Source organism: Scyliorhinus canicula, chromosome 4 (genome assembly GCF_902713615.1).
Source record: "Scyliorhinus canicula chromosome 4, sScyCan1.1, whole genome shotgun sequence".
NCBI lineage: Eukaryota > Metazoa > Chordata > Chondrichthyes > Carcharhiniformes > Scyliorhinidae > Scyliorhinus > Scyliorhinus canicula.
Window position 1 is genome coordinate 127,160,329 of NC_052149.1, and position 23,493 is coordinate 127,183,821.

The 23,493-nt window shown below is 53.9% G+C and overlaps 1 gene segment (V, D, J or C); it reads right to left on the bottom strand.

The window, feature by feature from the left end:
• Positions 1-943: 943 nt before the first annotated feature.
• LOC119964986 lies at positions 944-8,406 on the bottom strand. The segment is given in 4 exon segments: positions 944-1,481; positions 7,257-7,290; positions 7,719-8,014; positions 8,201-8,406. Coding segments are annotated over 4 exon segments (708 nt in total).
• Between the last annotated feature and the right edge of the window lie 15,087 nt (positions 8,407-23,493).

The following is a 23,493-nucleotide window of genomic DNA, read 5'->3' on the forward strand; positions in this document are numbered from 1 at the left end:
CCATGATAAATTGCCCTTAGTGTTCAAAATTGCCCTTAGTGTTGGGTTGAGAATTAGAGGAAGTTTGTCCAGACGGGCTAGTGGAAGGGAGGGATTCCAGATAAAACTGATCATTTTTAAATGATTGATAAATATCTTTGAATCCAATCTTCTGCTGATATGTCATTGATTGACAGGCCAACCGCCAATCATGACAATCACTTGCTGAAATGCAGCCAATCAGCTGATGGGGAGGAGGGACATTTCCAAAGCACACACAAGACACAGACTGAATATTCTTAATGTTTATTACCTTTTACAGATTTACATTGCCAGAAAAAAGACTTCAATAAACAGCCCAGCCAGAGGAAGCTGGAGAAATTCACAGGGAGAATGGAGGTTTTTTCTCATGTCTCATTGAAAAGTGACTGAACCTTAAATTGTAACTGCAGGGTGAGCAGGAAGGAGGTCTGGTTTCCTGAAGCAGAAACTTCAGGGGTCACGTTATTTTGGTACAGCTGGCAGACTTCAGCATCTTAGAGAGGTTTTACTTGGAATCACGAGTCTGCACTGTCCCATCAAACTCTCCCAGGGCAGGTACAGCACGGGGTTAGTTACAGAGTAAATATCCCTCTACACCAGGGGTGGGCAATCTTTTCCGTGCAAGGGCCACATTCAGAAATTCACAATTTTAAAGGGCCGCATAGTATATTAAGTAAAATAATTAATATTTAAAATAATATAGTACAGCACAGAACAGGCCCTTCGGCCTTCGATGTTGTGCCGAGCAATGATCCCCCTACTCAAGTCAACATATCCACCCTATACCAGTAACCCAACAGCCCCCCCGCCTCCGCCTCCCACCCCCCCCCCCCTCCTCTCCCCCCACCCCCCCCCCCCCCCCCCCCAATTAACCTTTTTTTTTATGACTTGATCTTGGTGGGCCGCATAAAGACCTTTGGCGGGCCGCATGCGGCCCGCGGTCCTTAGTTTGCCCACCCCTGCTCTACACTATCCCAAAACAGGCCTTAACCCCTGACCCTCAGACGTGTCTCAGACCCACTCCCGAGAAGGAAGAGAGTTGTAATTCAGTGCTGACAATGACCTTTGCCCTCCCAGCTCACCCCTGTTCTATTTAAAGTTGTGTCTCCTCTGTGGACTGTCTCTAACACTCTACGCACATTCTGATCTCCTGATGCTCTTGCTGAGGGCAGAGGAGAGGCTCACGTGGGTGAGGGCACAGGAGAAGCTGGCGTTGGACTCCCAGGCAGAGCCAGAGAGGGTCAGCAGGCTGCTGACACTGTAGGTGTTGTCCGAAGCTCGCAGGTAGTTGCTGGTCTGAACCCCGTCCGAAATGGCTGCACCATCCTTCTTCCACTCCACCACCAGCTCATCGGGATAGAAGTGATTGGCAAGGCACACCAGGGTGGCAGTGCCCTTGGTCTTGACCTCCTCCGGGGAGGGGGGCAGCAGGGTGAGTGTGGGTTGTGAATTCTCATGGCCTGAAAGAGAAGAGAAGAAATTTTATTTGCTGCCATGGTAAAGGATTTAATCTTTCCAAATACGGTAGCACCGTGGTTAGCACTGTTGCTTCACAGCACCAGGTTCTCCGGTTCGATTCCTGGTTTGGGTCACTATCAGGGCAGCGTCTGTACGTTCTCCCTGTGTGTGCGTGGGTTCCTCCAGGCACTCCAGTTTCCTCCCACACGTCCAGAAAAACATGCTGTTAGGTGAATGCGACATTCTGAATTCTCCCTCTGTGTACCCAAACAGGCGCCGGAGTGTGGCAACTAGGGGCTTTTCACAGTGTTTTCATTGTAGTGTTAATGTAAGCCTACTTGTGACACTAAGAAAGATTATTATTATTATTAACAGGGATCAAGTCAGTGTCTAGATGTTGCAGAATTCAGACAATCCATTTTGAGCAACCTTTCTCACCAGTACGAAACAATACCAACAAGTGAACGGACAGTTTTGGACAGTTTTGTGGATTGAATCTGGGCAGGTGGAAGGTGTATCAATGAGAGAGTATTTGGGTAATAGTGATCATAATTCAATTAGATTTAGATTAGTTATGGAAAAGGGTAAAGATAGACCAAGAGTAAAAGTTTCAAATTGGGGAAACGCCAGTTTTACTAAACTGAGACTTGCCAAGATGGTCAGGAAACAGCGACTTGATGGTAAAACAGTGTCAGAGCAGGGGGAGGATATTCAAGCTGGAGACAGAGCGAGTTCAGAACAAATATGTTCACACAAAGCAATAGTGAGGGACATTGTGACAGGATAACTAATGAATCTTTGAAAGTGGAGATACCCCCAGGCCCGGGTGAAATGTGTCCCAGGCTGCTTAGGGAAGAAATAGCGGAGGCTCTGACCATTATTTTCCAATAGTTTCTGAATATAGGCGCGGTGTCATTGGACTGGAAGACTGATCATGTTGTACCATTGTTTACCAAGGGGTGAAGGGAGAGGCTGAGGGAGTGATTTACTGGCTGCGCTGGAATCGGGATGGGACAGGGCATGGCTGGTAGATCCCAGGAGAGGCCTCTTCCAGGATCCTCACTTCACTTTGCTGATACCGGATCGAACCGGCACCCGACACCTACTGGCCTCGCGAGGGTACCCTAGCCGGGTGCCGTTTAGCACTGCTCCCACAAATGAGGACCAGGCCCAAAGGCACTTGAGGCGGTCTCCAAGGCGATCGGAGACCTCCGGGTGGTCAGCCTCTGGGCAGGGTGGCACCCTGGCACTGATGATGTCACCCAGGCACCTTGGCACTGCCAGTCTGTTACCCGGGCTCTGCAAAGATGCCCAGATGGCACTGCCAGGCTGGCAGGGAAACAGCCAGAATGTCGGCTGGCAGCACCACGGCGTCAAACTGGAGTTTTCGTGTACTAGCCTGGGGTCTTCCCTGCCCATATAAGGTGGGTTATGGGCAGAGCTAAAGGACCCCACAACAGGTGATTTGGGGCATGGCGGGGGGGTCCAGACGTTGGGGGGGGGGGGGGGTGTCAGTATATTGGGGTGCCATTTTTCTCTTTGTGCTGTGAATCTCCTCAGTGCAGGAAATGCCGGGGCACAAAAACAGAGTGCGTTCGATAGGGGGGGGGGTTCCTGCCGATACAGGCGGGGGGGGGGGGGTTCCCGCCGATACAGGCGGGGGGGGGTTCCCGCCGATACAGGCGGGGGGGGGGTTCCCGCCGATACAGGCGGGGGGGGGTTCCCACCAATACAGGCGGGGGGGGGGGTTCCCACCAATACAGGCGGGGGGGGTTCCCGCCGATACAGGCGGGGGGGGTTCCCGCCGATACAGGCGGGGGGGGGAGGTTCCCGCCAATACAGGCGGGGGGGTTCCCACCAATACAGGCGGGGGGGGAGGTTCCCACCAATACAGGCGGGGGGGGGGGGGTTCCCACCAATACAGGCGGGGGGGGGGGGTTCCCACCAATACAGGCGGGGGGGGGGGGTTCCCACCAATACAGGCGGGGGGGGGGGGTTCCCGCCGATACAGGCGGGGGGGGGGAGGGTCCCGCCAATACAGGCGGGGGGGGGAGGTTCCCGCCAATACAGGCGGGGGGGTTCCCACCAATACAGGCGGGGGGGGGTTCCCGCCGATACAGGCGGGGGGGGGGAGGTTCCCGCCAATACAGGCGGGGGGGGGGGTTCCCGCCGAAACAGGCGGGGGGAAGGTTCCCGTCGATACAGGCGGTGGGGGGGGGGGGGGGGTTCCCGTCGATACAGGCGGGGGGGGGGGGGTTCCCGCCGATACAAGCGGGGGGGGGGGGGTTTCCGCCGATACAGGCGGGGGGGGGGTTCCCGCCGATACAGGCGGGGGGGGGCTTCCCGCCGATACAGGCGGGGGGGGGCTTCCCGCCGATACAGGCGGGGGGGGGTTCCGCCGATACAGGCGGGGGGGGTTTCTGCCGATACAGGCGGGGGGGGGGGGAGGTTCCCGTCGATACAGGCGGGGGGGGGGAGGTTCCCGCCGATACAGGCGGGGGGGGGAGTTTCCCACCGATACAGGCGGGGGGGGTTTCCGCCGATACAGGCGGGGGGGGGGGGGGGTTTCCGCCGATACAGGCGGGGGAGGGAGGTTCCCGTCGATACAGGCGGGGGGAGGGGGAGGTTCCCGCCGATACAGGCAGGGTGGGAGGTTCCCGCCGATACAGGCGGGGGGGAGGTTCCCGCCGATACAGGCGGGGGGGGGGTTTCCCCCGATACAGGCGGGGGGGGGAGGTTCCCGCCGATACAGGCGGGGGGGAGGTTCCCGTCGATACAGGCGGGGGGGGGAGGTTCCCGTCGATACAGGCGGGGGGGGGTTCCCGCCGATACAGGCGGGGGGGAGGTTCCCATCGATACAGGCGGGGGGGAGGTTCCCGCCGATACAGGCGGGGGGGGGGGTTTCCCCCGATACAGGCGGGGGGGAGGTTCCCATCGATACAGGCGGGGGGGGGTTCCCGTCGATACAGGCGGGGGGGGGGGAGGTTCCCGTCGATACAGGCGGGGGGGGGGGTTCCCGCCGATACAGGCGGGGGGGAGGTTCCCATCGATACAGGCGGGGGGGGGTTCCCGTCGATACAGGCGGGGGGGAGGTTCCCATCGATACAGGCGGGGGGGAGGTTCCCGTCGATACAGGCGGGGGGGGGGAGGTTCCCATCGATACAGGCGGGGGGGGTTCCCGCCGATACAGGCGGGGGGGAGGTTCCCATCGATACAGGCGGGGGGGGGTTCCCGTCGATACAGGCGGGGGTGGGGTTCCGCCGATACAGGCGGGGGGGGGTTCCCGCCAATAAAGGCGGGGGGGGGGGGAGGTTCCCGCCGATACAGGCGGGGGGGTGGTTCCCGCCAATACAGGCGGGGGGGGCGGGGGGGAGGTTCCCGCCGGTACAGGCGGGGGGGGGGGGGTCCCGCCAATACAGGCGGGGGGGGAGGTTCCCGTCGATACAGGCGGCTGTACAAACCCACTGAGAACTGACTCTGTTTTTACAAATGTAATCTGTTGAGGAGGGAACGAGGAGGGTTGATGACGGGAGTGAGTTTGATGTTGACAACATGGGTTTTCCAAGGATTTTGACAAGTTTCCAATGACAGACATGTGTGAAAATGAAAAGCTGATGGAATCCAAGGGAAAGTGACAAATTGGGCTGGATTCTCCGTGTTCCAGCCGAGTGTTCCTTCGCAGCTCACTATTCATCGGCACAGGGATTAATGACTCCTGCCGCTTGTCAATGGAATTTCCTATGGAAGCCACCCCACATGGCCGTGAATCCCACGGGCAGGGGAGGCACTGCTGTCGATTAAAGTGAATCACAGAGACTGGAGATTTCAAATTGTTTCAGTGTAAGGAGGTAAAGGTTTGATGTTAAACTGGTTGAATCATTTTGGAATGTTGATTAAACATTTGTGAATGGTGGAGTAGGCGGGAACGTCCTGTGCGGGAACGTCCAGTTCACCAGCCGCATGATTCCTGGCCATGTTCCATTCACTGGCGGCTGGATTCTATCTTCCCACCTATTGTCAATGGGATTTGCCATAGCAACCACCCCACACCGCTGTGAAACCCACTGGCTGTGCTGCTGGCGGGAAAATTCAATCGCAACAACAGGACAAATCCGGCCCCTATTTCTGGCGGTCTTGTGTCCAGCTCACACCCCCAGCCAAGCTGCCCCAGTTTAGATACAAAACTGGCATCGACCCAACAATGGGGAAAATTACCCAGGGATCTCCAGTCCACAAGAAGCTGGACAAATCCAATCCGGACAATTACTGTCCCATCAGTCAACTCTCAATCATCAGCAAAATGATGGGTGTTGTTTCAACAGTGCTCTCAACACTTACTCAGCAATGACCTGCTCATTGACACTCAGTTAAGGATCTGCCAGGGTCACTCAGCTCCTGACCTCATTATCGCCTTGGTTCAAACATGGACAAAAGAGCAGAACTCCAGCGGTGAGGCCAGAGTAACTTCCCTTGACATCGAGGCAGCATTTGACCGAGTTGGTCATCAACAAGCCCGAGCAAAATTGGAGTTGATGGGAATCAGAAGGGAAACTCTCCGCTGGTTGGAGTCATACCCAGCACAAAGGAAGATGGCTGTTGTTTGGGGTTTTAACTCTCCAATCTATATTAATGAGCTGGATGAAGGCAATGAGAGTATTGTGGCTAAATTTGCTGATGATAAAATGATAGGTCGGAAAGCAAGTTGTGAGGAGGATACAGAGTCTGAAAAGGGAAATCTAGAATTAGTGGACACAGTTTAAAAATAAGGGATCTCCGTTTAAGGTGGAGATGAGGAGGAATTTCTTCTCTGAGAGGGTCGTTAGTTTTTGGATTTCTCTTTCCCAGAGAGCAGTGCATGCTGGGGCATTGAATATATTCCAGGCTGAGTTCGACAGATTTCTGATTGACGAGGGTCAAGGGTTATGGGGACCGACAGGAAAGTGGAGATTGGGCCATTTTTAAAAGTTAATTTATGGGATGTGTGGGTCTGAAGTGGGAACCTGCCATCGTGACCTTGTCCAGCCTACAAGTGACTCCAGATCCGCAGTAATGTTTTGACTCTGAAATGTCCTCTGGAATGGCCGAGCAAGACACTCAGTTCAAGGGCAATTAGGGATGGGCAATAAATGCTGGCCCAGCCAGAGATCACACATCACATCAAACAATAAAAATATCTCCAGGGATTTTCAGGAATATTGCATCAGGAATATCGGACTGAACTCGACCCAAAGAGAAAGTAACTGAGAGTCTCCCCAAAAGCCTGGAACACTGAAGCCACTGGATTGTGAGCCCTGCTGGACCTGTTTGTCATCAGAACTTTGCTAAGAGATAAGCAGGGAGTGGAGAGAGCAGAGTTAAAGCTGGGGGAAGTGGGACCTCGGTGTCTCACTGTGCTGCTGCTGCTGCTGTGATCAGTTATATCAGAGAGTGTGACAGGGAGCCAGAGCTCACATCAAACTCTGCCCGTGTCTGTCACACGCAGACTGACAGGAGTCTAGTGAGTGATTTCACTCCATGGTCCAGGAATGTGAACACAGTCTGCAAACGTCCAGATCTCCTCCACACGGTGGGTAAAAGCTGCTTACTTATATCTTGCTGCTTAAAGGGGGGAATGGAACTAAAGAAATACAGCTGGGCACCCTGTTCTGCACAGTGTTCTTCAATGAACCATTTCATTCACTGCAGTTCCCCACTAACACCTTCAACTATTCAGCATTTGTGTTTGAGAAAGTTTCAGTATTGAAAGGGTAAATAACGGAGGATTGGGGTTTACTTACTCAGTCTGAGCTTGGTTCCGTTACCGAACGTAAGCCACACTGACAGCTTCCAGTGCAGGGGCTGTACAAAAACCTCTGCTCTCTGCTTCACTCACTCACTCTCACCCTCTCTCTGTCTCTCTCTGTCTCTCACTCACTACTGTCTTTCTCTCTCACTCTTTATCTCTCTCTGTTTCTCTCAATGTCTCTGTGTTTTGTTGGGAGAGTTGAGAATTCTAAGTTTAGATGATAAATCTTTCAGCTGCTCTTCATATTTGGACATGGAGAGTAAGAGAGAAGCTTGAGGCCTTCAGTGAGCTGTGGACACCACAGGGACTGGAGTGTATAGTGGACAGTGAGAATAATTTGTACAGTTTCCTTTCTTGTGTTTATTATATGTTGTCTAAAACTGTGGGATGTGTCAGTACAGGAAGTGGGGCTGTGTGTATTGAGGTTTTTGTAAGGCTCTGTATCACTGTGTAGGGGGTAGCTGCTGTACTGCTGACAGTAATAATCAGCGACATCCTCATCCTGTACATTGCAGATTGTCAGGGTGTATTGTATTCCAGATCCACTGCCAGTGAATCGGACCGATGTTCCTGTGAATCTGCTTGATGTGCTGTAAATCAGCAGAGTGGGTTTCTGACCTTCCCGCTGCTGATACCAAGCAATGGAGCTGCCAGAGTACGTGATGGCCGTACAGGTGATGGTTGCGGTCTGGCCCAGGCTCAATGACAGCACCGTGGGAGACTGGGTCATGATGATGTCTCCACTGATACCTGAGGGGTAATAGAGAAACAGAGTGAAGTAAGAACTGTCACAGAAAGAGCCTGTACAATGAGATATTGTTGGAGACACTGACTGTTCCTCTGCTTTCAGCATTTTCCCTTCAATCACAAATCAGTAGAATTGGATTGAAATGGAGAGCAGGAAAATATTCAAGGTGGAAGGAGAGAGATTTGTACCTGCGATGCAGAATGCCAGAGGCCAGATCAGCTGGATGGCTGAAATCATGGTGTCTGCTCCTGTCCCTGTGCCTGGTTACTGATAAACTCTCCCTTCACTGGGCTCTGCTTTATAAAGCTGCAGCCTGTGAGAGTCTGACTGCCCGTTCCTCAGTATGTAAATGGTATGAGGCAGAGACACCACGTCAGCACCTTCACTTCCTCTTCTTCTCTCTCACTCACTCCCTCAGTATCCCTCAGTCTCTGCTCTCTCTCACTCTCTCTATCTGTCTCTCTGTCTTGTTCCTCCTGTCTCTCTCACTATTTGCTCTCTCCCACTTTCCTTCTCCCTCATTTTATTTCTCTCTTTGTCCGTCTGTCTACTTATCTCTGTCCCAGAAGAGGGAACAACCTCCTGGTATCCACTTTCTCAGTCCCCTCAGGATCTTATATTTCAATAAGATCACCTCTCATTCTTCTGAACTCCAGTGGTTCAGACTTCCTTCTGGCCAAACTGGCCAAAATTTCTTCCAAAGATCGACCCGTCATCCCAGGAATGAGTCGCGTAAATCTTTGCTGATCTGTTTCTAACACAGTATCTTTTATCAAATAAAGAGACCTGGGGCAGCACGGTGGCACAGTGGTTAGCACTGCTGCCTCACGACGCTGAGGAGCCGGGTTTGAATCCCGGCCCCGGATCACTGTCCGTGTGGAGTTTGCACATTCTCCCCGTGTCTGCATGGGTCTCACCCCACAACCCAAAGATGTGCAGGGTAGGTGGATTGGCCACGCTAAATTGCCCCTTAATTGGAAAAATTTAGAAATAAATAAATGGGAAAAAATAATGAGATCAAATCTAGTATGCTTGCGTCCAGTAGGTCTTCCAGTAGTGTCTGTCGTGGTGGTTGTGGGTATGTCGTTGTCTCCTTTCGTAGGAAGTTCTTTAGTTGCAGGTAGCTTAGCTCGTTCCCCCGGCCAGCTGGAACATCTCTGTCAGTTCGCCCAGTGTTGCGATCCTGCCATCCGTGTATAGGTCCCTGACTGTCAGTGTCTCTCTGTCCTGTCCCCAACTTTTGAAGGTGGCGTCAGTCAGCCCTGGCGTGAGCTTTACCCAACATTTTGGTCAGGCCAAATTACTGCCGTAGTTGGTTCCAGGATTGGAGAGTGACTATCACCACCGGGCTGCGGGAGTGCTGCCGTGGCGAGGGACCGGAGGGAGGTCCCCATGCAGGAGGCTGCCTCCGCACGCACCCACTCGGCTTCTGGCTCCTTGATCCATCCCCTTACGTGCTCGGCCGTCGCTGCCTAGTGGTAGAATTGTAGGCCCCCATACGAATGCCATGATTAGTTTGTCTAGTGCGTTGAAAAAGGCCTTGGGGATGTAGATCGGGATGGATCTGAATAGGAAGAGAAACCTGGGCAGTACATTCATTTTGATCATCTGGACTCTCCCCGCGAGGGAGAGCGGGAGTGTGTTTCATCTTTGCAGGTCCTTTCTTACTTCCTCCGTCAGGCTGGTGAGGTTCCATTTGTGGATCCCTTTCCAGTCATGGGCTATTTGGATCCCCCAGGTAGCGGAATTTGTGTCGGGCTTGTTTAAACAGCAGCCCCTTTAGTGCTGCCCCCCCCCCCCCCCCCCCTCATTTGTGGGTGTACTGGGAAGATCTCGCTTTTGCTCATGTTGAGTTTGTAGCCCAAGAAGGCACCAAACTCTTTCAGGAGCGCGATGATTCTGTCCATGCTGCTTTGTGGGTCCGAGATGTAGAGGAGCAAGTCATCTGCATAGAGTGAGACTCTGTGCTCTCTGCCTCCCCTTCGGATCCCCCTCCAGCTTTTTGTTGCTCTGAGCGCAATTGCTAGTGGCTCGATCGCTAGTGCGAACAGCAACGGGGACAGTGGGCATCCTTGTCTGATGCCCCTGTGCAGCTGGAAGTATCGGGAGTTGGTGTTGTTTGTCCGTACGCTCGCCATGGGAGCGCTATATAGGAGTTTTACCCAGGAGATGAATCCTGTTCCAAGCCCAAACCGCTCCAGTACCTCCATGAGGTATTTCCATTCGACTCTGTTGAAGGCCTTTTCTGCGTCTGGGGAGACAATCACCTCTTGTGTTCTCTCCCCAGATGGGGTCATTATCACGTTCAGCAGGCGCCTAATGTTGGAAGTAAGCTGTCTGCCTTTGACAAAGCCCGTCTGGTCCTCTGCTACCACCTCTAGCACGCAGTCTTCTAGCCTTTTGGCTGGAATCTTGGCCAGTATTTTGGCATCTGCGTTCAGTAGTGAGATTGGTCTGTATGACCCACATTCCATTGGGTCTTTGTCTTTCATAGGTATCAACGAGATTGAGGCCTGTGCTAGCGTGGGTGGCAGTGTGCCCTTAGCCAGCGAGTCTGTGAACATTTCCTCAATTGAACGCGAGACGAGTTGCTGTACAAAAGTATGGCTTTAATCAGCTAGATGTTAGCCCTGCGGTCGATGACAGTATAAGGACGACCGCCGGGAGTACTGGGTATTTATACCCCGCCCTGGAAGCAGGGTTAACTCAGCCTCTCAACCAATCGGGGAGCCGTCACATGACTGGTATCAACCAATCAATCGAGAAGCACATGACCGACTAGGGCCAATGGTAAGCCGGTGTTCTGCACCAATGGCAGGCAGCTATGCTTATCATACCACCACATTCACCCCTTGCGGAGAAAGAAGCCGGAGGGTGGGGGGGGGGGGGGGGTGTCAACGAGAGCTGGTGGGGGAGAACTGGTGGTATGAGCAGTAATGAGAGAAGGAAAAAAAATGTATCCTTGGCTTCCCACTGGCCCAGACATTTAACAACAGTGTATACTGTCCACACAAGGTCCATGGTGGTGTTGAAAGTTAAATGGACTCGATCAGCCTTTTCGTTGCCCGTGACGTCCTGGCAGACCGCCGCAGTGGAGTTGGTGACGCTGGTTCAGCCGATGGTGGCGGTTCAGCTGATGTCCTGGAGTCCGGGAGCGATGGTCCTTGAACTGTCTCCGTAACCCGGGCTGGTGGTGGAGACGCCATGGATGGGGGAGGGGTGGCCTGGGTGGGGCGCTGGGAGAAAAAGAACAGGGGGGGGGGTCTGTGGGGGGGGGGGGGGGGCCGCCCGCCGGCGGGTGCAAGGTCCCGGAAGGAGACCATGCCCTGCCGACCGTCGGGGTACTCCATATACGCATACTGCGGGTTAGCGTGGAGTAACTGGACTTGTTCCACCAACGGGTCGGACTTGTGCACCCGCACATGCTTCCGGAGCAAGATGGGTCCGGGGGCGGCCAGCCACGTTGGGAGAGAGGATCCGGAGGACGACCTCCTGGGGAAAACAAGAAGACGTTCATGAGGTGTCTGATTTGTTGCAGTACAGAGGAGGGAGCGGATAGAATGTAGGGCATCGGGGATCACCTCTTGCCATCGGGAAATAGGGAGATCTCTGGACCGGAGGGCCAGTAGTATGGTCTTCCAGATGGTACCATTCTCCCGCTCGACCTGTCCGTTACCCCGGGGGTTATAGTGGTTGTCCTGCGAGAGGCAATGCCCCTGTTGAGCAGGAATTGACGCAGCTCGTTGTTCATAAATGAGGACCCCCAATCGCTATGTATGTACGCGGGGTAGCCGAACAGGGAGAAGATGGAGAGGAGGGCCTTAATGACGGTCGATGTGGTCATGTCGGGGCAGGGAATGGCAAAGGGGAAGCGGGAGTATTCGTCGATTACCGCCAGGAAGTAGATGTTGCAGTTGCTAGAGGGAAGGGGCCCCTTGAAGTCAATGCTGAGACGCTCGAAGGGGCGGGGTGCTTTGATCAGGTGTGCGCGCTCGGGGCGGTAGAAGTGCGGTTTGCACTCTGCGCAGACGTGGCAGTCACGGGTTACTGTCCTGACTTCCTCGATGGAGAAGGGCAGGTTGCGGGCCTTTATTAAATGATAGACACGGGTCACCCCTGGATGGCAGAGGTCCGCGTGGAGGGAGCGGAGGCGGTCTATCTGCGTGCTGGCGCAGGTACCGTGGGACAGGGCATCAGGAGGCTCATTGAGCTTCCCAGGACGATACAAGATCTCATTGTTGTACGTGGACAACTCGATCCGCCACCGTAAGATCTTGTCATTCTTAATCTTGCCCCTTTGTGCATTATCAAACATGAAAGCTACTGACCGTTGGTCTGTGAGGAGGGTAAACTTCCTGCCGGCCAAATAGTGCCTCCAATGTCGCACAGCTTTGACTATGGCCTGGGCTTCCTTTTCCACAGAGGGGTGGCGGAGTTCGGAAGCCTGGAGGGTTCTGGAGAAGAAGGCCACGAGTCTGCCCGCTTGGTTCAGGGTGGCCGCCAGAGCTACTTCTGATGCGTCGCTCTCGACCTGGAAGGGGAGGGACTCGTCGATGGCGCGCATTGTGGCATTTGCGATGTCCGCTTTAATGCGGCTAAAGGCCTGGCAGGCCTCTGTCGACGGCGGGAAGGTTGTGGTTTGAATGAGGGGACGGGCCTTGTCGGCGTAATTGGGAACCCATTGGGCGTAGTAAGCAAAGAAACCCAGGCAGCGTTTGAGGGATTTGAGGGTATTGGGGAGGGGGAGTTCCATTAGGGGGCGCATGCGTTCGGGGTCGGGGCCTATCACTCTGTTACGCGCTACGTAACCGAGGATGGCTAGACGGTCAGTGCTAAACACGCATTTATCCTTATTGTACGTGAGGTTAAGGAGTTTTGCGGTTTGGAGGAATTTCTGGAGGTTGGGGTCATGGTCCTGCTGATCATGGCCGCAGATGGTGGCATTATTGAGATACGGGAGGGTAGCCCGTAATCCGTACTTGTCGACCATTTGGTCCATCTCCCTTTGGAAGACCGAGACCCCATTTGTGACACCGAATGGAACCCTAAGGAAGTGGTAGAGGCGCCCATCAGCCTCGAACGCGGTGTACTTGCGGTCACTCACGCGGATGGGGAGCTGGTGATAAGCGGACTTAAGGTCCACAGTGGAGAAGACTTTGTATTTCGCGATCTTGTTTACCATGGTGGAAATACGGGGGAGAGGATACGCATCTAGTTGCGTAAACCGGTTGATGGTCTGGCTATAATCGATGACCATCCGGTTTTTCTCCCCAGTTCGGACCACCAGCACTTGGGCTCGCCAGGGACTGTTGCTGGCCTCGATGACCCCTTCCTTCAGCAACCCTTGGACCTCGGACCCGATGAAGGTCCGGTCCTGGGCGCTGTACCGTCTGCTCCGTGTCGCGACGGGTTTGTGATCAGGGGTGAGATTAGCAAACAAGGAGGGGGGGTCCACTTTGAGGGACGTGAGGCTGCAGACAATGAGAGGGGGGTATAGGGCCGCCGAATTGGAAGGTCAAGCTCTGCAGGTTACACTGGAAGTCCAGTCCTAGGAGTGCCGGTGCACAAAGGTCAGGGAGGACGAGGAGTTTATAATTTTAAAAAACCTTCCCTTGGACCGTGAGGTCCGCGATGCAGCAGCCGGTGATGCGGACGGAGTGCGAACCTGAGGCTAACCCGATTTTGTGTTTTACAGGATGGACAGGGAGCGCGCAGCGTCTTACCGTGGCAGGGTGAACGAAGCTCTCCGTACTCCCGGAGTCCAGCAGGCAGCCCGTCTTGTGGCCGTTGAGGTGGATCAGCATCGTTGTTTTGGCGAGCGTGCGTGGCCGTGACTGGTCGAGTTGAATGGCCTCGAGCCATGGAGAAGAACCATCGTCGTAATCATCGTCGGCCGAGTAGTAGCTGGCAGAACCTTGTGTGCCAGTCCAGGATGGTGGTGCCCAGGATCCGCACGTGGAGTCGGCGCCCCAAGATAGCGGCGCCCAGGACCCGCACGTGGAGTCGGTGCCCCAAGATGGCGGCGCCCAGGACCCGCACGTGGAGTCGGGATCCCAAGATGGTGGCGCCCAGGACCCGCACGTGGAGTCGGCGCCCCAAGATGGCGCCGCCCGCGAGGCCCTCGTGGTTGCTGGGGGCGGGGTTAGCGATGCCGGCGGGCCGACCGGAGCGGCTGAGAGCGGGGGCCGAGAGGTGCGCAGTCCAGGCGCAGGGGCCGGGGGGCGGGGGGGGGGGGGGGGGGGGGGGGTGGGAGTTGCGTGGTGCGCTGGAAGGGACCGGAAGGCCCCGGAGGAGAGGGGGATGCACGCAGGCCAGGCGCACGGGCCCGGGGGCGGGGGGGGAGAGAGTTGCACGGTGCACTGGAAGGGCCCGGAAGGCCCCGGAGTAGAGGGGGAGGCACGTAGGCCAGGCGCAGGGGCGGCGGGGGGGAAGATTAGCTCGATGCGCTGGAGGGGCCCGGAAAGGCCCGGCGGGGGGGAGAGATTGGCGCGGCGGATGCCGGTGGGGAAGCATGCCAGGAGGCCCAGGGCGCTGCAGTGCAGCTGGGGACATAGGCGCAGGCGTGTAAAGCGGCGACCTCTAGGGAGGTGGAGAGAGTCCGTGCCTCAATTAGGCTGAGGTCGTCTTTCTCCAGCATCCGGATGGCGGATAGCGGGAGACTGCATCCCAGCCACGTAAGCATCTCTAATCAGAAGTTCCATGTGCTCCGTGGCTGAAACTTGGAGGCAGGTGCAATTCCTCCCCAGGACAGCGAGGGCCTGGTAAAATTCGTCTAATGACTCACCGGGGAGCTGTTGTCTGGTAGCCAGCAGATGTCGGGCGAATACTCTGTTTAACGGTTTAAGAAACTGTCCTTTCAGCTTATCCATGGCCGCATCGTAATCTTTTTCCCCTTTTATCGTCGCGTAGGCCGCCATGCCCACGCTGGAGTGGAGGATGTGAAGCTTCTGTGCCATGGTGGTGGGGCTGTTTGCGGACGCCAGGTAACCATCGAAACATGCCTGCCAATGTTGAAAGATTTCTGAGGCGTTCTGAGTCTGCGAGCTGATGCGGAGGCATTCGGGCTTGATCTGGAACTCCATCTTCAAAAATCTAGCTGATTCAATTGATGAGCCATCAATCGAACGCGATACGAGTTGCTGTACAAAAGTTAGGCTTTAATAAGCTAGCAGTTAGCCCTGCAGTCGACTACAGTAAATGGCCGACCGCCGGGCATTCTGGGTATTTATACCTCGCTCTGAGGCAGGGTTAACTCAGCCTCTCGACCAATCGGGGAGCCGTCACATGACTGGTTTCAACCAATCGGTCGAGAGGCACATGACCGACCAGGGCCAATGGTAAGCCAGTGTTCTGCACCAATGGCAGACAGCTATGCAAATCATACCATCACACAGATGGAGTATAATGTGGAGAAATGTGAGCTTGTTCACTTTGTTAGGGGGAATAGAAAAGCAGAATATTATTGAAATGGAGAGAGACTGCAGAAAGCTGTGATACAGAGGGATCTGGGCGTCCTTGTGTATGAATCACAGAAAGTTAACCTGCAGGTACAGCAAGTGATGAGGAAAGTCAATGGAATGTTGTCCTTTATTACACGGGGGATGGAGTATAAAAGTAGGGAAGTCTTGCTCCATCTATACAGCACATTGGGGAGACTACACCGTGAGAACTGGGTACAGTGTTGGTCTCCTTACTTAAGGACGGATATTCCAACATTAGAAGCACAACATTGAGGGCCGAAGGGCCTGTTCTGTGCTGTACTGTTCTATGTTCTATGTTCTAGTTCAGCGAAGGTTCACTGGGCTGATTCCACTGAGGAATGGAATGTCTAATGAGGAAAGGTTGAGCTGGTTGGGTCTGCACTCATTGCAGAATTAGAGGTGATCTTATTGAAACATATAAGATTCCGAGGGAGCTTGACAGGGTGGATGCTGAGAGAATGTTTCCCCTTGTGGGGAATCGAGAAATAGTGGACAGTTTAAAAATAAGGGATCTCCATTTAAGGTGGAGATGAGAAGGAATTCCTTCTCTCAGAGGGTTGTTAGTTTTTGGAATTCTCTTTCCCAGAGAGCAGTGCATGCTGGGACATTGAATATATTCCAGGCTGAGTTCGACAGATTTTTGATTGGGGGTCAAGGGTTATGGGGTCAGGCAGGAAAGTGGAGTTTGGGCCATTTTTAAAAGTTAATTTATGGGATGTGTGGGTCTGAAGTGGGAGCCTGCCATCCTGAACTTGTCCGGCCTACAAGTGACTCCAGATCCTCAGTAATGTGTTGACTCTGAAATGTCCTCTGGAATGGCCGAGCAAGACACTGAGTTCAAGGGCAATTAGGGATGGGCAATAAATGCCAGAGATCACACATCACATCAAACAATAAAAATATCTTCAGGGATTTTGAGGAATATTGGATCAGGAATAAATATCAGACTGAACTCGACCCAAAGAGAAAGTAACTGAGAGTCTCCCCAAAAGCCTGGAACACTGAAGCCACTGGATTGTGAGCCCTGCTGGACCTGTTTGTCATCAGAACTTTGCTAAGAGATAAGCAGGGAGTGGAGAGAGCAGAGTTAAAGCTGGGGGAAGTGGGACCTCGGTGTCTCACTGTGCTGCTGCTGCTGCTGTGATCAGTTATATCAGAGAGTGTGACAGGGAGCCAGAGCTCACATCAAACTCTGCCCGTGTCTGTCACACGCAGACTGACAGGAGTCTAGTGAGTGATTTCACTCCATGGTCCAGGAATGTGAACACAGTCTGCAAACGTCCAGATCTCCTCCACACGGTGGGTAAAAGCTGCTTACTTATATCTTGCTGCTTAAAGGGGGGGAATGGAACTAAAGAAATACAGCTGGGCACCCTGTTCTACACAGTGTTTTTCAATGAACCATTTCATTCACTGCAGCTCCCCACTAACACCTTCAACTATTCAGCATTTGTGTTTGAGAAAGTTTCAATATTGAAAGGGTTAATAACGGAGGATTGGGGTTTACTTACTCAGTCTGAGCTTGGTTCCTTTACCGAACGTAAGCCACACTGACAGCTTCCAGTGCAGGGGCTGTACAAAAACCTCTGCTCTCTGCTTCACTCACTCACTCTCACCCTCTCTCTGTCTTTCACTCACTCATGTCTTTCTCTCTCATTCTTTCTCTCTCTGTTTCTCTCAATGTCTCTTTTTTTGGGAGAGTTGAGAATTCTAATTTATGTCAAAAATCTTTCAGCTGCGCTTCATATGTGGACATGGAGAGTAAGATGGAAAATTGAGGCCTTCAGTGAGCTGTGGACACCACAGGGACTGGAGTGTGTAGTGGACAGTGAGAATAATTTCCTTTCTTGTGTTTATTCTATATTATATAAAACTGTGGGATGTGTCAGTGCAGGAAGTGGGGCTGTGTGTATTGAGGTTTTTGTAAGGCTCTGTATCACTGTGTTGGGGGGTAGCTGTGATACTGCTGACAGTAATAATCAGAGACATCCTCATTCTGCACATTGCTGATTGTCAGGGTGTATCATGTTCCAGATCCACTGCCGGTGAATCGGTCGGAAATTCCTGCGAATCGAGTTGCTGTATTGTGGATCAGCAGAGCGGGTTTCTGACCTTCTCGCTGTTGATACCAATGAAGATAACTGCTGCTAACAGATTGACTGGCCGTACAGGTGATGGTTGCTGTCTGGCCCAGGCTCAATGATAGCACCGGGGGAGACTGGGTCATGATGATGTCTCCACTGATACCTGAGGGGTAATAGAGAAACAGAGTGAAGTAAGAACTGTCACAGAAAGAGCCTGTACAATGAGATATTGTTGGAGACACTGACTGTTCCTCTGCTTTCAGCATTTTCCCTTCAATCACAAGTCAGTAGAATTGGATTGAAATGGATAGCAGGAAATTATTCAAGGTGGAAGGAGAGAGATTTGTACCTGCGATGCAGAATGCCAGAGGCCAGATCAGCTGGATGGCTGAAATCATGGTGTCTGCTCCTGTCCCTGTGCCTGGTTACTGATAAACTCTCCTTTCACTGGGCTCTGCTTTATAAAGCTGCAGCCTGTGAGAGTCTGACTGCCCGTTCCTCAGTATGTAAATGGTATGAGGCAGAGACACCACGTCACCACCTTCACTTCCTCTTCTTCTCTCTCACTCCATCCCTCCCTCCCGTCTGCTTCTCTTCAACTGTACCTGTGGCTCAGTCTCTGCTCTCTCTCTCTAATTTCCTTTCTACTTCCCCCTCTATGGTGGTATGACTAGTAGGTTTACGGGACCTCAGAGCCGTGCTGCCATTGGTGCAGAGGACTCGCTGCCCATTGGCTCAGGCAGGTCATGTGTCTCTCTGCCAATTGGCTGAGGCTAGTCATGTGACTGCTCGCCGATTGGCCGAGAGGCCGGTAGCCCCTCCTACAAGGCGGGGTATAAGTACCTGTAACAGCCAGCAGTCGGCCTTTCTCTGTCAGTCGACTGCCGGGCACACAACTAGTTCATTAAAGCCTGATGTTTGAAACTTCTTCACGACTCGAGTCCGATTGATGGCACATCAATTTAATGAACTAAAAATTTGAAATGGAGCTACGGATCAAGCCAGACTGCCTCCGCATCAGCCCGCAGGCTACAAACGCGTCAGCAACTTTTAAACTTTGGCTGGCGTGCTTCAACAGCTACCTCACCACTACGGACAGCCATCCCACAAAGGAGCAGTGTTGCTCGTTTTACTGGAGTGTGATTAACACGCCTCCGTTTAAAGGCCGTGTGCTTAACACTACTATGGCTCTGTATGTGTAATTATGCTCGGAGTCGCCAGGTGCCATATCAGACACCGTCACAAGTATATCAAGGTCAGGTTCAAAGTAATAAATCTATACACCGATTAGTAAGTCCAAACGATTGGTGTTTATTATAACAAATATAATAAATACACATGCATACGCTAAAGAGACTAACTTACTTCTAATACTAAACAACTAAATACTTATCTAGACAGGAACAGGCAAGGTCAGGGAGCAAGGCCTTCGTCCCGTTCTTGGTCTGTAACTTTCTGATTCGCAAAGTTGTCAAGGGCTAGCAAGGTCTGGATCACGTAGCGATCGTTGTGTTGGCACTTACAGTTCGATGGGTGAGGCTCAACGGCTGGTGATGAAACTGGAGTCAGGATGCGATGTAACAGGTCTGGGCCGGAGCAAAACAACAGACCTGGGCCGGAGCAAAACAACAGACCAAACCATGTGTGGGACCTACTCTTAAAGGTCCCAGGAGGTTCAGGCCCCCTTGGGGCGGCTCCCTCATCGATTGGGTCTTTCCCAATCAATATCTTTCAAACTCCCCAATCCTAGGGTCGTTCCTCGATGGGTGGGGCGGTCCCTACGGCTCTTTGTGTTGATTGCTTTGGCGCCATTCTGTCTGGGCTTCTATGGAAAAGTATCCATCGATACTTAAGTGTTTCTATTGTCCGGGGTCTGGATCTGGATCACCTCATTACTATGCAGATCTGTTTCCCATTTGCACCTTTGGCTGAAACTCTGCACCTGGCTTCTGTACGTGCAAAATGTAAAACAGTCTTCTGCAAGCTGTTTGTCCTCACTATGACTGTTTTTCCCTGCAGTCTTAGCAGTTCTCCGTTTTGTAGCCCAGTGTCCATCTTAGATGGCTACAGCAGAAACTCCACATCCTCCACTCGTGCTTGGGCACCGCCGTTCACTCGATGATAGAGGATGAACAGGACTATGACGCAGCCATGGATCTCCTGAAAGGACATTTTCTCAGGCCTGTAAATCAAGTCTATGCGCGGCACCTCCTGGCTACAAGGCAACAGTTCCCCGGTGAGTCCCTTGATGAATTCTATCGGGCCCTCATTATCCTGGGGAGAAATTGCGCCTGCCCGCAAGTTACAGCGGCAGAACACACTGAACTGCTAATCCGGGATGCCTTCGTCGCAGACATGCAATCTTCTCAAATACACCAGTGGCTGCTGGAAAAGGACACTTTAAGCCTCACTGAGGCACGGACCCTCGCATCCTCTCTGGAGGTTGCCGACCAAAACGCCCGCGCATATGCCCCCGGCCACGCGGCAGCCCCTTGGGCAATGTGGCACGCAACCCCCCTCGCCCCCTCCGATTCCGACCCCTCCCCAGGCCTGCGCTGCAGGGTGCCCCGATAAGCTCACGGGGCCCCGCTGTTATTTCTGTGGCCAAGCTAAGCACCCCCGCCCGCGCTGTCTGGCCCGCTTCGCAGTCTGCAAGAGCTGCGGTAAAAAGAGCCCCTTCTTTTGGGCAGCACGGTAGCATGGTGGTTAGCATAAATGCTTCACAGCTCCAGGGTCCCAGGTTCGATTCCCGGCTGGGTCACTGTCTGTGTGGAGTCTGCACGTCCTCCCCGTGCGGGTTAGGTGGATTGGCCATGCTAAATTGCCCGTAGTGTCCTAAAAAGTAAGGTTAAGGGGGGGTTGTTGGGTTACGGGTATAGAGTGGATACGTGGGTTTAAGTGGGGTGATCATTGCTCGGCACAACATCGAGGGCCGAAGGGCCTGTTCTGTGCTGTACTGTTCTATGTTCTATGTTCTCTGTTGTCTGCCAGTCCAAGTCGGTCGCTGCTGTTCTGCGCAGCGACCGCGGCTCACCCCCCCCCCCCCCGCCCCCCGTGCATCCCCAAGGCTCCGTGTGGCCCATGGTACTCCCTGCCCCCGCCCCCAGCCACCACGAGTGACCCATGGGCGCTGCCATCTTGGGACCCCAACTCCACGTGCGGGCCCCGGGCGCTGCCATTTTGGGGCCCCGACTCCACGTGTGGCCGACGGGCGCCGCCATCTTGGGTCAACATGGAGGACCCCACCGCTGAACACTGACTTGTGGATAGCACAACTGTTTCACAGCTCCAGGGTCCCACGTTCGATTCCGGCTTGGGTCGCTGTCTGTGCGGAGTCTGCACATCCTCCCCGTGTGTGCGTGGGTTTCCTCCGGGTGCTCCGGTTTCCTCCCACAGTCCAAAGATGTGCGGGTTAGGTGGATTGGTTCATGCTCAATTGCCCTTAGTGTTGGGTGGGGTTACTGGGTTATGGGGATAGGTGGAGGTGTTGACCTTGGGTAGGGTGCTCTTTCCAAGAGCCGGTGTAGACTCGATGGGCCAAATGGCCTCCTTCTGCACTGTAAATTCTATGACTATGACTATGACTCGCTGCAGTGTCTCTGGACCAATCGCGGCCCCGCACGCTCTCCACGGCGACTACGTAAATTTTCCTCAATGGACACGAAACGAGCTGCCTACTAGACTCCGGGAGCACAGAGAGTTTTGTCCACCCTGACTCGGTAAGACGCTGCGCGCTCCCCGTTCACCCGGTCAAGCACAAAATCGCCCTGGCTTCAGGTTCACACTCCGTCCACATCACCGGGTGCTGCGTAGCGGACCTCACGGTCCAGGGGAGGGTTTTTAAAAATTACAACTCCTCGTCCTTCCCCGTCTCTGTGCACCGGCACCTTTAGGACTGGATTTCCAGTGCAACCTGCAGAGCTTAACCTTCCAATTCGGCAGCCCTATTCCCCCCCTTACTGTCTGCAGCCTCGCGTCCCTCAAGGTGGACCCCCCTTCCTTGTTTACGAACCTCACCCCAGATTCCAAGCACGTCGCCACTAGGAGCAGACGGTACAGTGCCCAGGACCGGACCTTCATCAGGTCCGAGGTCCAAAGGCTGCTGAAGGAAGGAGTCATTGAGGCCAGCAACAGTCCCTGGCGAGCCCAAGTGCTGCTGGTTAGGACTGGGGAGAAAAACTGGATGGTCATTGACTACAGTCAGACCATCAACAGGTTTACGCAGCTGAACGCGTATCTTCTCCCCCGTATCTCCGACCTGGTTAACAGGATCGCGAAGTACAAAGTCTTCTCCACGGTGGACCTTAAGTCCGCCTATCACCAGCTCTCCATCCGCGCGAGTGACCGAAAGTACACTGCGTTCGAAGCGGATGGGCACCTCTACCACTTTCTAAGGATTCCATTCGGTGTCACAAATGGGGTCTCGGTCTTCCAAAGGGAGATGGTCCGAATGGTGGACCAATACGGTTTACGGGCAACCTTCCCCTATCTCAATAATGTCACCATCTGTGACCATGACCAGCAGGACCATGACACCAACCTCCGCAGATTCCTCCGAACCTCAAAACTCCTTAACCTCACGTATAATAAGGATAAGTGCGTGTTTAGCACCGACCGTCTAGCCATCCTCGGCTACGTAGTGCGTAACGGAGTGATAGGCCCCGATCCCGAATGTATGCGCCCCCTAATGGAACTCCCTCTTCCCAACCTCCGCCAAGCCCTCAAACGCTGTCTGGGCTTCTTTTCTTATTATGCCCAGTGGGTCCCTAACTGCACCGACAAAGCCCGCCCCCTCATCCAATCCAACACTTTTCCACTGTCGATGGAGGCCCGCTGGGCCTTTAGCCGCATCAAAGCGGATATCGCAAAGGCCACGATGCATGCTATCGACGACTCCCTCCCATTCCAGGTCGAGAGCGACGCGTCCGATGTAGCTCTGGCGGCCACCCTGAACCAAGCGGGCAGGCCCTCCATGCTTCCGAACTCCGCCATTCCTCGGTAGAGAAGGAGGCACAGGCCATAGTTGAAGCTGTGCGATACTGGAGGCACTATCTGGCCGGCAGGAGGTTCACCCTCCTCACAGACCAATGGTCAGTGGCCTTTATGTTTGATAATGCACAGATTTCTGGACCGAAGGGCCAATAGGACGGTCTTCCAGACCGTACCATACTCCGACAAGATCTTGCGGTGGCGGATCGAGTTGCCCACGTACAACTACGATATCTTGTATCGTCCTGGGAAGCTCAACGAGTCTCCTGCTGCCCTGTCCCGTGGTACCTGCGCCAGCGCGCAGATAGACCGCCTCCGCACCCTCCACGCGGACCTCTGCCATCCAGGGATAGCCCACTTCTATCACTTTATCAAGACCCACAACCTGCCGTACTCCATTGAGGAGATCAGGACTGTGACCAGAGATTGCCACATTTGCGCAGAGTGCAAGCCGCACTTTTACCGCCCCGAGCAAGCGCATCTGGTAAAGGCGTCCCGTCCTTTTGAACGTCTTAGTATGGACTTCAAGGGTCCCCTCCCCTCCAACAACCGCAACATCTACTTACTAAGTGTGATTGACGAGTACTCCCGCTTCCCTTTCGCCATCCCCTGCCCCGACATGACCACGACAACCGTCATCAAGGCCTCCTCTCCATCTTCTCCCTGTTCGGTTACCCCGCGTACATCCACAGCGACCGGGGTTCCTCCTTTATGAGCAACGAACTGCGTCAATTCCTGCTTAGCAGGGGCATCGCCTCGAGCAGGATGACCAGTTATAACCCCCGGGGTAACGGACAGGTCGAGCGGGAGAATGGTACGGTCTGGAAGACCGTCCTACTGGCCCTACGGTCCAGACATCTCCCGATCTCCCACTGGCAAGAGGTCCTCCCAGACGTCCTACACTTGATTCGGTCTCTCCTCTGCACT